Genomic DNA, 14,641 nt, shown 5'->3' on the forward strand with positions numbered 1-14,641 from the left:
AGTTCGAGAAGCTGTTTAACTTTTGACTTCTTACAGTGGCCCCAATATTACGGGTTATTACATTTTACACCCCTAAAACATAGTATTAATGGCACATTGCAACATTCGTTAAGATTTGTCATAAAAAATCATTTTAAGATAAAAAAAAAAAGTTATCAAAAAAGAAAGGCTAAAATTTCTTATTGGGTTATTCTGGAATTTCATCATATTTTATTTAATTTAATATTTCTCTTTTCTTTTATAACTTATATGATTCATTCATAGAAATCTCCACAATTCTTATCATTTTGTCATTTTTATATCTGTATAATGTAACATTGAACATTACAAGGTAATTGGTTGATGCAAGTAGAAAGTATGTCACGGCCAAATTTCAATTTGCAATGATGGATTTGAAAACAAGTTTCATTAGTTATTTGGACAACTCAATAGTTCCGACATAATACTTTTTTTGAAAAATTTTATATTTGAATCTCATGTGTGTGCATGTTGGATGTGTGAGTATAATATATATATATATATATATATATATTCATATTTGATGGGCTTACTAACCTAAGCCCTAACAATTGGTATCATAATTAATCTTCTTTGATGCGGATGGGCTTATGGGCTTAGAGCTACACAAAAGATACCAAATCCAGTAAGGAGGCCTTTTTTAAGGAAAAGGAAAAAGAGAGAAAAATCAAAATGATCTGCACCAACTCTCAATAAGAAGTTGGTGACATTTGACTAAAAGTTGTACAAAGGCTTTTACCAAAAATTTTGACTTCACATCAGCAAAACTGATACGAATTTCTCAACTTTTTACTAGTTTCAGTAAGACCATGTTTGGGGGAAAAAGACTAACACTTTTTGTGCTTAAATTATGAGAATCATGGAGTTAGTGACAAAAGCAATGAGATAAGTATGAAGCTCTTATATAAACTATTCACAATTATCATAAGTTTGGATATAAGCCTAAGTTATGAGAATTTTCAATTTAGGGGGAGTTTACTAGCAGGTTCCTACTTTGATATTTGAAAAACGTTTTAATAATTCAACAACACAATTGTGCTATTCATGTTGTCTTTTTTTGTTTTAAAATGTTGATTATTGCGTTCTAATTAATTAAGCAATTTCTAGGTTAGACGATCGACATTGAGTTATAGATATAACCACGCAACACTCAAATAAATTTTCTCTAAATTAATATTTCAGTTAATTTATGATTTGCGATCAAACTTCAATATGGACATATGGTTCGAAATGGAGGATAACAGATACGTGCTAGCAAGTGGCCTTTTCTCTTAAAGAGCTAACAGAAAGTTACTAGAGGATCAAAATTAGTGAACATTCCATAATTAATGGGTTAAAAGTGTAAATATTCTAATTTACTGGATGAAAATAGTATTTTTGAAGTAGATGAGCTTTCTCAACAGTTTTATCTAACTCTCAAGTTTACTGCAAATCATATAAAAATTTTATGTGTAAATTATTCTAGAGAATATAAATTTTGTACTTTAGTTTTGAAATAACGAGATGTATTTAATAGAGTTTTTTTTTTTTAATTATGACAAGTATTATTTTTTGAGGAGTTAGATTTACTATCCTGACCAGTACTCTATTTCAAGAAATATTGTTCAAACTCTTTATTTAACAAATTTAATGATTTGGGTTTAAGACTCTCCTATGGGAGGTTCCATATTTGAATATTGAATGTATGCGTATGAGAAACAATGAAGTAGAAGAACTGTTCATACTGTATTGAGAAGGGTATTGAAGTAATTTTCTTTCAACTTGCCTTTCCATGACCACGACCATACGGTGGATTCAGATAATTACATACACGCTACATTTTACGTTTGGTGTATTGGATCGATGTATGAATGTATTATACATATATTGTTAATTTTAGAATCTAAAGTATGTGGCAATCATTCACCTATCCAATATATTATACGTTCAGTTGAATATTTACAATTCGAATTCAGAAAACACGTGTCATTTGAATACCATTTTAGTCTTTATGTGATGAATTTTAGCTAAATGAGATTGAAGAAAGTAACATTTAAAAATCGCTGGAGGCATATAATTTTAAGCTTTTTACCTATAAATTACAGCCAAGTTAATAAATGTTAATTATAAAGTCTCAATCTTATAATTAATTTGAACGAAATTTCATTTTGACAAAACAGATACATATGAAATGGTCATATCCTAAAGAGAAAAACTTGGCCATTAAGAATGTAAAAATATATATAAATTATTGAGTAGCCATGTTGGTGTTTCTTGTTCTTGTATGTATACATATATATATATATATATATTTGTGTGTGTACATGTGTCTCTTAATTATGAGCATGAGAGGTAAATTCTTGGTAAGACAAATGGAAAAGACCGCCTCCGACAAGTAAACTAAATGTCAACATAAATAAAATAGATTATTTTTTGGTTATTATTGAGAAAATAATTAATTATGAATAGTAGAAGAAACAAAAATACAATAATGAGGTTACTAATAAAAAAAAAATTAAAAAAAAATGGAAGTACAAATTAGTTACAGGTAGCCCAAATCTACCAACTTATAGGCAAATTAATGAGATTTTAACCCTAATTAACCGTCTAATTGACATTACAAATTCACTAGCTAGTAATTAATTGTCTGAAATTTCTAGTTTAAATTAATACAATTGTAGTTGATTGTGGCCAAGAAGTTTGTCAGGTATTGCAGTTAAGTCCACACAAGAACACAAGAGAGAGATGGAGAGAGAGAGTGTGTGTGTAAAGACATACTAAAAGCCTCCTCTATTTGACCAATACAACTTCCTCATGTAAAAGATTCCAACTCCCATTGCATTTTCCAACCCCTCTTTATTTTCTCCATCTATATAATAACTTTCCCACCATATTTCTCCACCCCCCAAAACATCATGGGATTCTCCAAAGAAGATAAAACATTGCACAAAATGTCACTTCTAATCCCAAGATGGATCAAAACCCTCTTCTTCTTGATCACAATGATCATATCCTTACTCTTATTCTCAGCCCCCATTCTTCTCGTCATCGCCGACGCCCTCCTCCCTTCCGCCTTCCTCTCCGCTTCCCTCTCGCCCTCCTCCCTCACCCTACATACCTTCTCGTCCCACCTCAGAAACTACGACTTCCGCTACTCGCTCATCGATATCCCCCTCGTCTCCATCGCTCGCTCAACCATCATACTATGTAAGTGTATATATAAACTTCTAGACGAGATGGTCATTTCAATCAAATTTAAAAAGAAAAAGTAGCCTTATTCTCTTTTTTGTCTCTTTACAAATCCAACTAACTATTACGTCATGTTTCTTGATCTTTTAGGTGTTTATACCTTTTGCGACGGGCCAAGGCTGTCGCGGGGTCCCTACCTGGCGGTGGCAACCGTGTGCGCGGTGGTGTCGCTGGTGTTCGTGTCGTTGAAGGCTTCATATATATTCATTGTTAATAGCAATAGTTACATCATGAGAGGTGGATATGTTAAGGCAATGGAGGTGGCGATGTTCGTTTCTTCGCTAGGGCTGGCGATCGGGCACGTCGCGGTGGCCTACCGGACTAGTTGTAGGGAGAGGAGGAAGCTGCTGGTTTACAAGATTGATGTTGAAGCTGTAAGTCAAATATCATCCTTTCCCTTTCTTCCTCACCTGAGCTTTAAAGGGCTCTCTGGTCATTTCATAATATTTGGCTTAGAATTTTTTATTTTTTCTTTCATTGGGTCGAATTTGATCAAATCAAAATCACATATAAAATAAAATACTTAGTAAGTGAATAATGTATATAATTTATAATAAATGTAATTAATAATTTTTATTTTAATGTGAAATATGGGGGATTATATTTATAGGGATGCAAGTTGGGGTTGGTGGGCCTGCGACTGCGCTGTCTGAAGATGACCATAAATCAATTGGGGGGGAGGGGGGGGGGGGGTTACAGATCCAGTGGTTGATCTCACGTTGGGAGGAATAGTTAGGATCGTTCCATGTTCATTTATCTTCTAGAACATGCCCAGGAAACCTGGCAACACTTAGAAATTCGGAGTGAAAACTAAGAAAATAATATTAGTGATAAAATTTTATGAGAATTATTATTATTTTATATATAATGAGTGATAAAAATTTTCATTTCGTCATAATAGTTATTTTAAAAAAATTTATGAGTAAAAATGATTATATAGGAATTGTAATTATAAACAACAATCGGAACATAAATATATAATGACAGCTTAGTGAAAATATGAATAATTTATAACTATACATGCAACGCTCCTTATAAGTATTGACAATTTAAAACTAATTCTTGAAACTACTTTTTTTTTTTTTCAAAAAAAACTAATGATGACAAATTAAAGTTTTTTATAGAACTTAAGATATATTGTTTCTCATAATAATATTATTTTTGCTTGTAGTGTATTTTAATTAGGGTCTGGTGAAAAATTAATTTAATTTTAAAGCAATCACAATAATTGTATATTGTGGGTCATAGTTAATTTTCAATATTAATAATTCTCCTGGAGAGCCTGGAATAACATATGATAATTTATAATTTTTATTTAAGAATTGAATTATAGTAATTGTGTAGTAAATTAGGCAATTTGTAGTTCAGGTAGGCATTAAAACTTCCTTAAATTTGTGGTCATGAACGAATACTTCAATTCAAGGAAAGAGGACACTGTGAATTAATATTTAATTTTGATTGGAAAATTTTGTTTGGTTCATTAAATTACATGTCAAAAATCAGGGGTACTGAAGGTTGGGAGGGGGACAGCTACATCTACTCCTAATTACATCGAATTTTCTGTTGTAAAATCTTATTTCATCTTTTACTTTATTTTATATACAGATCCCATGTGTATATAATCTTTTCATAAAATAAATAATGATGTTATCCTTATATACGTAGGGTGTATATGTTGAATGGAGTAGACGATAAAATAATATTCGTAATAAAAAATCAAAATTCACATCTCACATACCTTAAACTATTACATCAGTATCAACAAACTGCACAATTCATTTGTATTCAATCAATTAATTATGTTTAGTCCCTACATAGGTGAAAGAGAGACATACAAGTCATGACTTAAATTATTACACTTGATTTTGCCTAAAAATATTTATTGGGATTAGACTTTCCGCACTTACTATAAGTATTAACTACCGTCGGGACCCCTACACAAAAAGAACGTGTATACAGGATTTTTCTTTATATGCATAGAGTGCGAAAAGACTAAACGATGTGAATTATGTTGTGTCAACAGTTAAACTTATATTATACTGATGTGACATAATTTATATTAGAAACCAACAAAAAATTCCACACTCTTGTTCGACTCATCTTAGGACCGAATAGTAGCTTCGACCTGAACTAAAGGATGACATATTCGAGAAATGGAGATGTCATAAATTTTGATGATCTTTTTTACGATCCTTTTTTATAGGCATGAACGGTTTGGGACTTTATCTTAACATGATGTCACATGGGTGCAGGTGTCCGCATGCAAGAACGGGTTTCCTAGATATCACAAAATACTCCAAGAAGCAAGAACACAGTAAAACAAATAAACAAATAATTTTATTTATTTGTTTTCTTGTGACAGATTCCAAATTTCTCCTGAGTCAGATTTCAGGTAATTAATTTAATTAAACATTGCTAATCTTTTTCTTAATAAATGTGTATTTGTTTGTTTGTGGGCTTAATTTATTGATGAACCCATGTGAGCTACACCTAATCACATGTACAAAACCTAACTTTTGTTCTTGCTTAAATTAAACTAAAGTATAAATTCATTTGTACTATGCGTAGTTTTAATTGATTCTGGCCTTTTCCAACTGACAGATTTGTCCGAAGGATATCTGGAGGCTGATGGTCAGAGAAATACAACCGTAGACGTAGATGATCAGGAGTAGATATTGCATTTTTGTACAATGTATACGTATAAATGTATAGTACTGTCGTTCTTTGTCTCGATACTTTGGCAGCAGGCCGAGGAAAGGAAGTTGTGTTTTTAACATGTAAATAACATAGCATTGTCAAATGTTGTCTTCCAACTTGTTTTGAGATATCCTTTTATTCATATATCTCTCTCTTTTAAGATGCAAAAATATTTGGATCAGAGCTATAAAATAAAGCACACTGAATGGGGATCGGAATACTAATTACAACAGCATCAACATATTAATAGAGATAATGGAGCATACAATTTCTGATAACATTGAATCAACATGCGTTAGTATGAGTTTATGCTGCTGGGGTTGACTTCTAACATGGAAGAAGTATGAAATATGTTGAGAGAAAAGAGATTATATCCAACTCAAACATAGCATCCTTCTAATTAATCTAAAACATAAAAAAGAAAAAAAACACAGATGCTCCCAAAGCATCAACTCTCCACTTGTGCATTTATACAAACACATGCAAGGCTGTACATATTCTTGATCTCGATAGAGATACTGAAGAGAATCCCATATATATGTATCTCAACAACTAAACCCTAATAAGCAGCAGTTGCCAACCAGCACACACAAATTATATTCTGCCCACAGCTCACCCTGATTCTTTCTTTGATGAATAATTTTACAGGTCATATGTCCACACAATTGCAAAGGTAATGATGATGACCAAGAACAGGTAAGAGAAGAAACATTAAATAAGTTATCCATGATGTTATAACTAGAGGGTGTACCACAAAATGAGGTCCCCATCAGCCATTCAGATCAGTCTTTGGAAAACTCATGAGCTAAGTGGTGGGGACTTTGTTTGGTGGTTTGATTGGATGACAACATGTATATGGTCCACAACTCATTTTGGGAGAGCTGCATACTCACAACTCGTTGGTCCGATGATAAGTAAATCGAATTTTTGTTGATGAGCAATGTTTTGAAATTTTAGAATTATAAGTTTAACTTTTTTATTCTCGTCCCAAACATCATTAATCCCATCAACCCAAATAAATATATGTTTCTTAAAATTCTTTGGTTTCAATTAACTCAAAAATTCAAAACTGAACATCCAAATCAATTATTTACCACATTGATACTTAGAATTGACCAAAAACAAGTTTACTAGACCAGAGAGAAAAAAGGAGGGGGGTTGTAATTTCACAAGCTATACCAAAAACAAACACTATGTTTGTTTTCATTTTTAAATTATTTTCGAGACAAGTTAAAACATACTCAATGTTTGTCATCATTCAAAAATATCTTATTTAGGTGTTTTTAACTATTTTAGCATAAATATATATATACATATATATATATATAAAAGATATGATTTGACAATGAATAGTAATTTTTGTCTCCCAAAACAGAACATTAAACATATAATACTTATTATAAATTATCTCCAAAAATAAATCCAAACATACATATTATCTCTAGCATACACTTATTTATCTTTATTTTTCTCTCTCTCTATCTCCATAAAATACAACAAGACACTCAGAAAACAAATTGATACTTAAAATTTAAAATTATTTAAAATTCAAATTCTTTCATGTGAATGCAGCCTAGCATAATACGAATCCAATCCATCACCTAATTTTGGCCCAATAAGCTCCGAAATTTTGATAGTGACTATAATTTATTGTGGATCAACTTATTAAGCCCATACTCACAATTCAAGTTTACTGTGGTATTTTCTACTCGGGACCCAAACTTTAAGTTTAAAATTCAGTTACAGATGATTTCTGTTATGATTGCAAAAATAAATTAAGAAGACGCTTGACAAATCTTATAAGCTTTTAAAAATATTTTATAAAATGTTAGAAAGTTTATAAATTTTTTTAAAAAAAATTAATTTTCTTAATTTTTAATATAAAATTTTATAAGCTATATAAAATTAATATATCATAAGATAAAAATACACTCATTCATGCACTCACACCCTCTATCCCTCACCCACACACACAGCCACGCACTCTCTCTCTCTCTCTCACACACACACACACATAGACCTCTCCTTCTCTCTATAATTTAAAAAATTTCTTTTATTATTTAATTTTTTTAATATTTGTAAAAGAGAAAATACTCAATTATTTAATAATAAATTACTAAAATTAAATAAAAATAAGATTAATATTAATATTATATATTATTAAAAAAATATAAATTCAAAACATTATAAATTGTACGACGGTAAATAATAATTGCATTGACAAAGAAAATATAAATTATATATCTAAATTCAACTAGCATGAATGTACACATATTTCATTTTAATTCAAAATTTTAAGTAATAAGTCATCATTTTTTTTATTGTAAAAATATTTCTATTAAATTTTTATTTAAAATTAAATTAATGTATACTATTTATAAAAAACGTTTTAAAAAAATAAAATAAAATATGTCTAGAAGTAATAATTTATTTAATTTTAATAGTATTATGCTCATTATAGTCATTTTAATAAAAAAAACCTTATTATGCAGAACATCCTAACATATTATAACATATTTTCACATCTTATAAAATTCAACATCTTATTTTATTTAAATATGTTAGAAGTTTATTTTTTCAAAATAAAATTCAATATTTTATAATCTTTTAAAATATCTTATAAAATATAAGAGTTATAAGATAAGAGTTTCATTATTTTTTTCTGCACAGTCGACTAAAAGGGCGGATAGAAATTAAAAAAAAAAAGAAAGAAAGAAGAAAAGAACAGCGCCCTGCAATCAAATTGGCTCCCGGCGTCGTCGTTTCGTATCCTACCCTTCTTCAACGTTCCACTTCCCATCAGAAATGAGGTTTGCTCTCGACCTGGCGGAACCCGACGGCCGTCAATCTCCCGCACCTTCCCCGTCAAATTCAACTCCTAAAGCTGAGCTCCAATGGTTCCCACTCCAGAACCACCCGCTCTTTTCCTCCGCCACAGCTACCGCTGCCTCCACGCCCGCCGCTGCCGGAAGAATGCCTCCGAATCTCATGGCCTGGGATGGAGCTACTCGGCTTTATTTCTGGGATTTGAACAAGAAATGTCTCCACCGGATCTCAATTCGGTTGGGCGAGCCCGACCCCACGTCCATTCTCGCTGCTTTCCCCTCGAAGGTTTATTTCTTTTGCTCATTTTTGTTTGGTTTCTAATTGAGGATGTGTCTTCTCTGTGTGAAGCATTGGCATTTTGTGCTTTGAAGTTTGAACTAAGCATGAAGGGATGGGGGTCTAAGAGGGGTTTATGTAGTTACAGTATTTTTAAGAAACTAGCTCAATAGTATTTACAACCTCCTTTCGCATAGGACATTAGGAATTTTCTGTACTAGTAAAACTTCACTTGGATTGCCTTGTTTATGGAGATGATCAACAATACTAACTGAAGATTATAATGATTCCATTACTTGACTGGATTGTACTGTGTCAAAAGCTGGCAATCTTATCTGCGGTTGAGTCCCCCTTACTGGCGTTCAGTTTTCACTTACAGGTAACGTTAATGAAACTGATGCACTGTGTCTATACTTGTATTGTTTCTTATAGGTGATGCAAGCAGACACACCACTGAGTTTTGAAGTCAATAAGATTTCCATAAACAGAAATGGATCAGCTTTGCTCCTAGCTGGGTTGGAGGGCCTACGTGTATACCATCATCTGCCGGTATGTGAAACTTTATTTGTAATATAAAAACCGTGCTGCTGTAGATAGAGTATGATCATTGGAATTGTCATTTGAGGCCTGCATGTCATTTGACTTGTCTTCATATCCATGGAAGAGTATGATCAAGAATACTAACTGTTAGAGCATTTAATTACTTTATATTAGGTTGACGTTTACCTGCTACTGCTTTTATTTATGTTTGTCGCTCTGCATGGGAACCTACAACAGAATGTAGAGCATCATAGTTAATATTTATAGAAGATGAAGTGACAAGATTTGCCTATTGTATAGATCCTGAAGCTGCTGTGCTATATGTCAAAATTTTTACAGGACTGTTTCGGTTGGTTCAGAAATTTACTTCAACAGAAACAATTTCATACGCACTCTGCAGATTTCTTGGCACCCTTACAGTGATACGCACTTGGGAATCTTGTCCTCTGATTCTGTTTTCAGGTATGGTATCATTCTTCATCATTTAATTGGAAGCACTAGTGTATGATGTTTGTTGAGTAAATCTGCATATTGGGTCACATATTCTTAAATATGAGAATTATAATATTCCCAGTTCTGTGGAACTTTGTTTCTGCTCTTGATTATTTTTTAGTATAGCTTATTCCAATAATGGGGGTTGCTACAATAATAGTGTCATTAGTTTATGCTTGGTAGCCGGCGAATTAAGTAAAGCTTATGTTGCTTCGCATGCACACCCTTCTCTAAGAAAGGCAATCTGTCTATAGAGTCTGTTTTAACTGTTTTGGTTGGTGAAATAATCTTCATGCTGATACGTGCACTAAATCTCAATGAACACCTCAGCTTCTTACATGCTAAGAAAACCATTTCACATTTCTTTCTGAAATGTCTGAATTGTTTTTGTGGTGGCTTTTAATGTATGCACCAATTGCAATTTATTCAATGGTGCTGGTGATCTGTTTGCAGAATATTTGATTTGTCTGTGGACATTGGGCAGCCAGAACAGGAATATTATTTGCAACCTGTAGAACCTGGCAATTCCAGTAATGCTGCAGCAATATGTCCAGTTGATTTCTCTTTTGGGGGGGATCATTTGTGGGATAAATTCAGTGTAAGAGAGTACTTTTATTTTGCTATTCTTGCATAGGTTAATTTTTTTATGTGGTATTTAATATGTCCAATTGAGAGGAAAAGACTGATGGTGCTGCTCACTTTTCAGGTTTTCATCTTGTTTAGTGATGGATCCAGTTACATAATCTGCCCTGTTGTTCCTTTTGGAAGGTAGTTAACCATGATGCTATTTTGATTATCCTTTTGGGAAAATCTCAAAGTTTTTGGTTATGGTCACCCTGCTTGACAAAAGTACTTTATGAAGACTTTTACCTTTTGAGGTGTTTACTGTCTGCATAAGTCAATATTTTAACTTGTAGATTGTACACTTCGTTTGATGGTAATCCTGGCATGTAAACTAGAAGCTAACTTAACACTCCCATCTGGTTAATCAGCCTTCTTAATGTACCGGACTGTATCTTAAGAATATACAGTCTCTTGACCTACCCGTGTTAGCAATAGTATCAGGTGTCCAATGCGTCTGAGTTCTGATTTCGAGCTTTTCTTTTAACAGTGTGTATAAGTGGGAATCAGTTCTGGAAATGTATAATGATGCTCAGACATTCGGGCTAAAATCTTCCAATTCAAAAGCTGTTAATAATTCTAATATGGCAATCTCTTGGCTGGAGGCAACATTTCCAGAATTAGTTCGTCAAGCTGGAGATGGTGCACAATCGTATGCAGTTAAAGCTCAGCCTTTTGTTTTATTGGATGCATCAGTGGCATTGCAGGTATTTTCCACTTCCCCTGTTTTTGTTCCTCCTGAGATCTGTTTGCATAGATTTGGTCCCCTTTTCCTGTTTGCTTTACTGACTGCCACATGTCTTAGTTCTAATGTTACTAGACTTAATCTCAATGTGCCTATCAATAAGATCTCTGGATTTATTTGTTGTGTGAATTGTTTAGCTTCTCCTAAGTTGATGATATTTAGTATAGTTACTGCTTTAAGTGCTTGTTATTTAATTTGCTTCCTTTTCTATTATGCATCTTGTCCCCAGACTCCACCCAAAATTCGTCTCTTCTATCTCCTCCTTTTCTTATTGAAACGCAAACAAAGTATCACCAGTATTAATTTCAGGGACCTCTGCGCAAAGTATGCCATAATGTGACAGAAGATTCTGAAATTCAAAAAGGAATATGCGAAGGGCGTGCAGTCAGTTGTCTCTACAATTTAGTTGGCAAAGATTCAGTTCTTGTGACTGCTTGGAGTGGTGGGCAATTGAAACTGGATGCTTTAGCTGATGAAATTCAGCCAGTTTGGAAGATGGGTATTGCACCCCGTCTTTGTGTTGATTCATCTGATCAGATACTTGGTGCTGCTATGATTTGTGAGAGTGCTCCAAGTGATCGCTCTGTTTTGAAGCTTGATCAGCCTCCTCATCTTACTGCTTGGTTGGGCCATCCACCTCCTCTGCTGAGGTTGGCCATCGTGGATTTGGCTTTGCCCGATAAATGTAATTCTCTGATTGCGATGATGACTGATCCTCTTGTTCCTGAAAGAATATTTTGTGTTCATGCTGGAGGGATAGATTCAATTGTCTTGCATTTTCTCCCTTTCACTAACCAGACAAGTAGCAAGGAAGAGTCAATGAGAACTCCATCAGTTCTTTCTGTTCTTAGTACATGCCCAGGCGACTCATCCTCACCATCACCTCTTCATGGTTTCTTGGCCTTGTCAGATTCATTTGGAAGTTCATGGATTGTGGGACTTACCTCTTCTAATGACTGTATAGTGCTACAGATGGACACTTGGAACGTGTTGCTTACTGATGCTGTTGAGAAGGTGACAGAAGCTGGTACTGTAGACGAGCTAAAAGAGACTGATACACAGACAATAATCAGCAAAGAACTCCTTAGTGGGCCTAAGGCAGTTCTATTGCCCCCTTCTGCACCAAGTTTACGCTCTGTCACTGCTGATTCTATTGAAGGGAGGTCAATGCTTCATCAGTATTTCAAGCTATTTCATGAAAATTATGTGGAGTATGCACACAAGGTACGATCTTGTTACGTGATAAGTTGTGTTTACAATTATCTAAAATTTAAGCTTTGAGAAAATGTCGTATCCTATAGTTCTCTTTTATTGTTGTTGTGGAAAACAGTTATTTGGGTTGGTTACGTGATGTTCTTCCAAAGTATGTTTGCTTAAGAATGGGGGTTGATGAAAAGTTTTGGACACTATGGAATCATCCAGCATAATAGTAGATTTTGGTGTTCACATACATGCGCACGGACATGTAAATATCCTATTCGTTTGATCATGTTACTATGTTTTCACGAATTAAAGATGATTTTGTTCTGTTGTTTCTAGGTGTACTTTGAACTCCAGCATCACGCACCTCAACTGAAGAAAATAATTGACAACCAGCATTCCCGGCTACGAGAAATGGAGCAGAAGCTTTTGGAAGTTGAAAGAAAGAAGGAAAAGATAGAGGACCGCATAGACCGAGCTGTTAAGGTTCATAGTTCCCTGGAAGAACGGTTGCAAAACTTGAGGAGCCTGCCTGGATCACACAAGAAGCCACTTTCAAAAGCTGAGAGAGATTTCAAGTTGGAACTTGGTAATTGTTTTACTGAATTCAGATTGTTGGAAGTTGGTAATTGTTCTTTGAGGCTAATGTGGTCCCTCACATCAAACTGTTCCTGCTCAGGGATGTATATACTGATGTAGAAACTTCAAGTTCCACGTCTTGCCTGCTTTTTTTCATTTTTACATCACGAATGAAGAACCAATCTTGCACATCACTTTGTGACTAGAATTGTGCTTATATTTGTTGAAATGCGTATGCAGATAATTTCACTGGGTTGGAGTTGGATGCGTTGCACTCCTCCATTGAGGCTCTACATGGCAGGTTGAGAAGACACATGCATTCTCCACAGCAGGCTGATTCCCCAAACAGACAAACAGTGAGAAAAGGGAACAAGAGGATTCAAGAAGATGAAATATCTCAACTAAAATCTTCACTTGAAAAACTGTCACTGATAAACAGCGAGAACAGCAGGAAGGTAAAACTTGTTGAATCTGCATTGAGAAGCAGGGAAATCAGTGATTGATATCAAGTTGACCCATTCAGCAGATTGTATTTTGAAGGTTGGGAGATATCAACCTTCCCTATCTGCTAAGACGAGCAGGCCTGTAACTGTTGATGTAGGGAGAAACACTTGTATGTATTGACAATCAAATACGTGGAGAGAAGTTGATGGTCTTATTACATGGTGGAAATGAAATTTTACAAGAAACTGGCTGGCTAGTCGTCCACCTACAGTAACACTAGTGATAATAATAATAATTAAACTAGAGTTTGGATGAAGGTTTGGGATTGGGCGGCATACCACCCATACACTCATCAGCAGCAGCGGCGCTCTGTTTCTCTTTTGTTTCTGCTTTTTCTTCTCCCATTCTGACTTCTTTCCCCTTTTTGAGTTGGTGGTTTTTGGGAAGGGGAATAGCGGTTTCCGGAGAGTACAACTCCCCTTGTCCCTTCCCGCTTGGCTCCTCGTCTTTGCCTTTCTCCTGCTGCTCCGTTGTGCTTATATGAACACCAGCAGCAAACTCCGGAGAGTACAACTTCCCGTGCTCCTCCCCGTTGTACGCTTTTCCATTCTTCATATTTCTCTTTCTTCTTTGTTTTCCTTTTTTTTTTGTGTGTGTTAAAAAACAAAAATAAATTTAATTACGGAAAGAAGCAAGGTTATGTAGGGCGGAGGAAGTGTTGATTTGTGGACACGTGTAATTAGTTAATTGCCAGCTCAGACCAATCCCCTTGTCGGTCGGCGTGTCTGTGTGTGTTTATCCAGTTTGTAGTATGAACCCGTTGATGGATATCATATTTGTAGGCTGCCTGAATTTATTATATAATATATACATATATAATATGCTGTGATGATTGATGTATAGTTAAAAAAAATGAATAAAAAATTAAAAGCATAAAAATATTATGTTGCACATCATATATATATATTAAGTTTT

The 14,641-nt window shown here is 34.0% G+C and overlaps 3 protein-coding genes across 3 annotated transcripts; all 3 read left to right on the forward strand.

Annotated features, from left to right (window-relative positions):
- Window positions 2,837–6,089, forward strand: LOC105167207. Its single transcript, XM_011086829.2, has 4 exons — window positions 2,837–3,204; window positions 3,337–3,620; window positions 5,499–5,638; window positions 5,848–6,089. Exons 1-3 carry the CDS (start codon window positions 2,913–2,915, stop codon window positions 5,562–5,564), a joined length of 642 nt encoding a protein of 213 aa, XP_011085131.1. The 5' UTR covers window positions 2,837–2,912; the 3' UTR covers window positions 5,565–5,638; window positions 5,848–6,089.
- On the forward strand, window positions 8,619–9,579 carry LOC110012297 (nuclear pore complex protein NUP88-like; the record flags this gene model as incomplete). The annotated part of the gene is made up of 2 exons (XM_020695275.1): window positions 8,619–9,054; window positions 9,478–9,579. Coding segments are annotated over exons 1-2 (408 nt in total), but the record flags the coding sequence as incomplete, so codon positions are not given.
- On the forward strand, window positions 9,581–14,187 carry LOC105167054 (nuclear pore complex protein NUP88; the record flags this gene model as incomplete). The annotated part of the gene is made up of 8 exons (XM_020695276.1): window positions 9,581–9,594; window positions 9,925–10,047; window positions 10,531–10,675; window positions 10,784–10,845; window positions 11,189–11,405; window positions 11,753–12,667; window positions 12,983–13,232; window positions 13,463–14,187. Coding segments are annotated over 8 exons (1,989 nt in total), but the record flags the coding sequence as incomplete, so codon positions are not given.

This window comes from Sesamum indicum, linkage group LG7 (assembly GCF_000512975.1).
Source record: "Sesamum indicum cultivar Zhongzhi No. 13 linkage group LG7, S_indicum_v1.0, whole genome shotgun sequence".
Lineage (NCBI taxonomy): Eukaryota > Viridiplantae > Streptophyta > Magnoliopsida > Lamiales > Pedaliaceae > Sesamum > Sesamum indicum.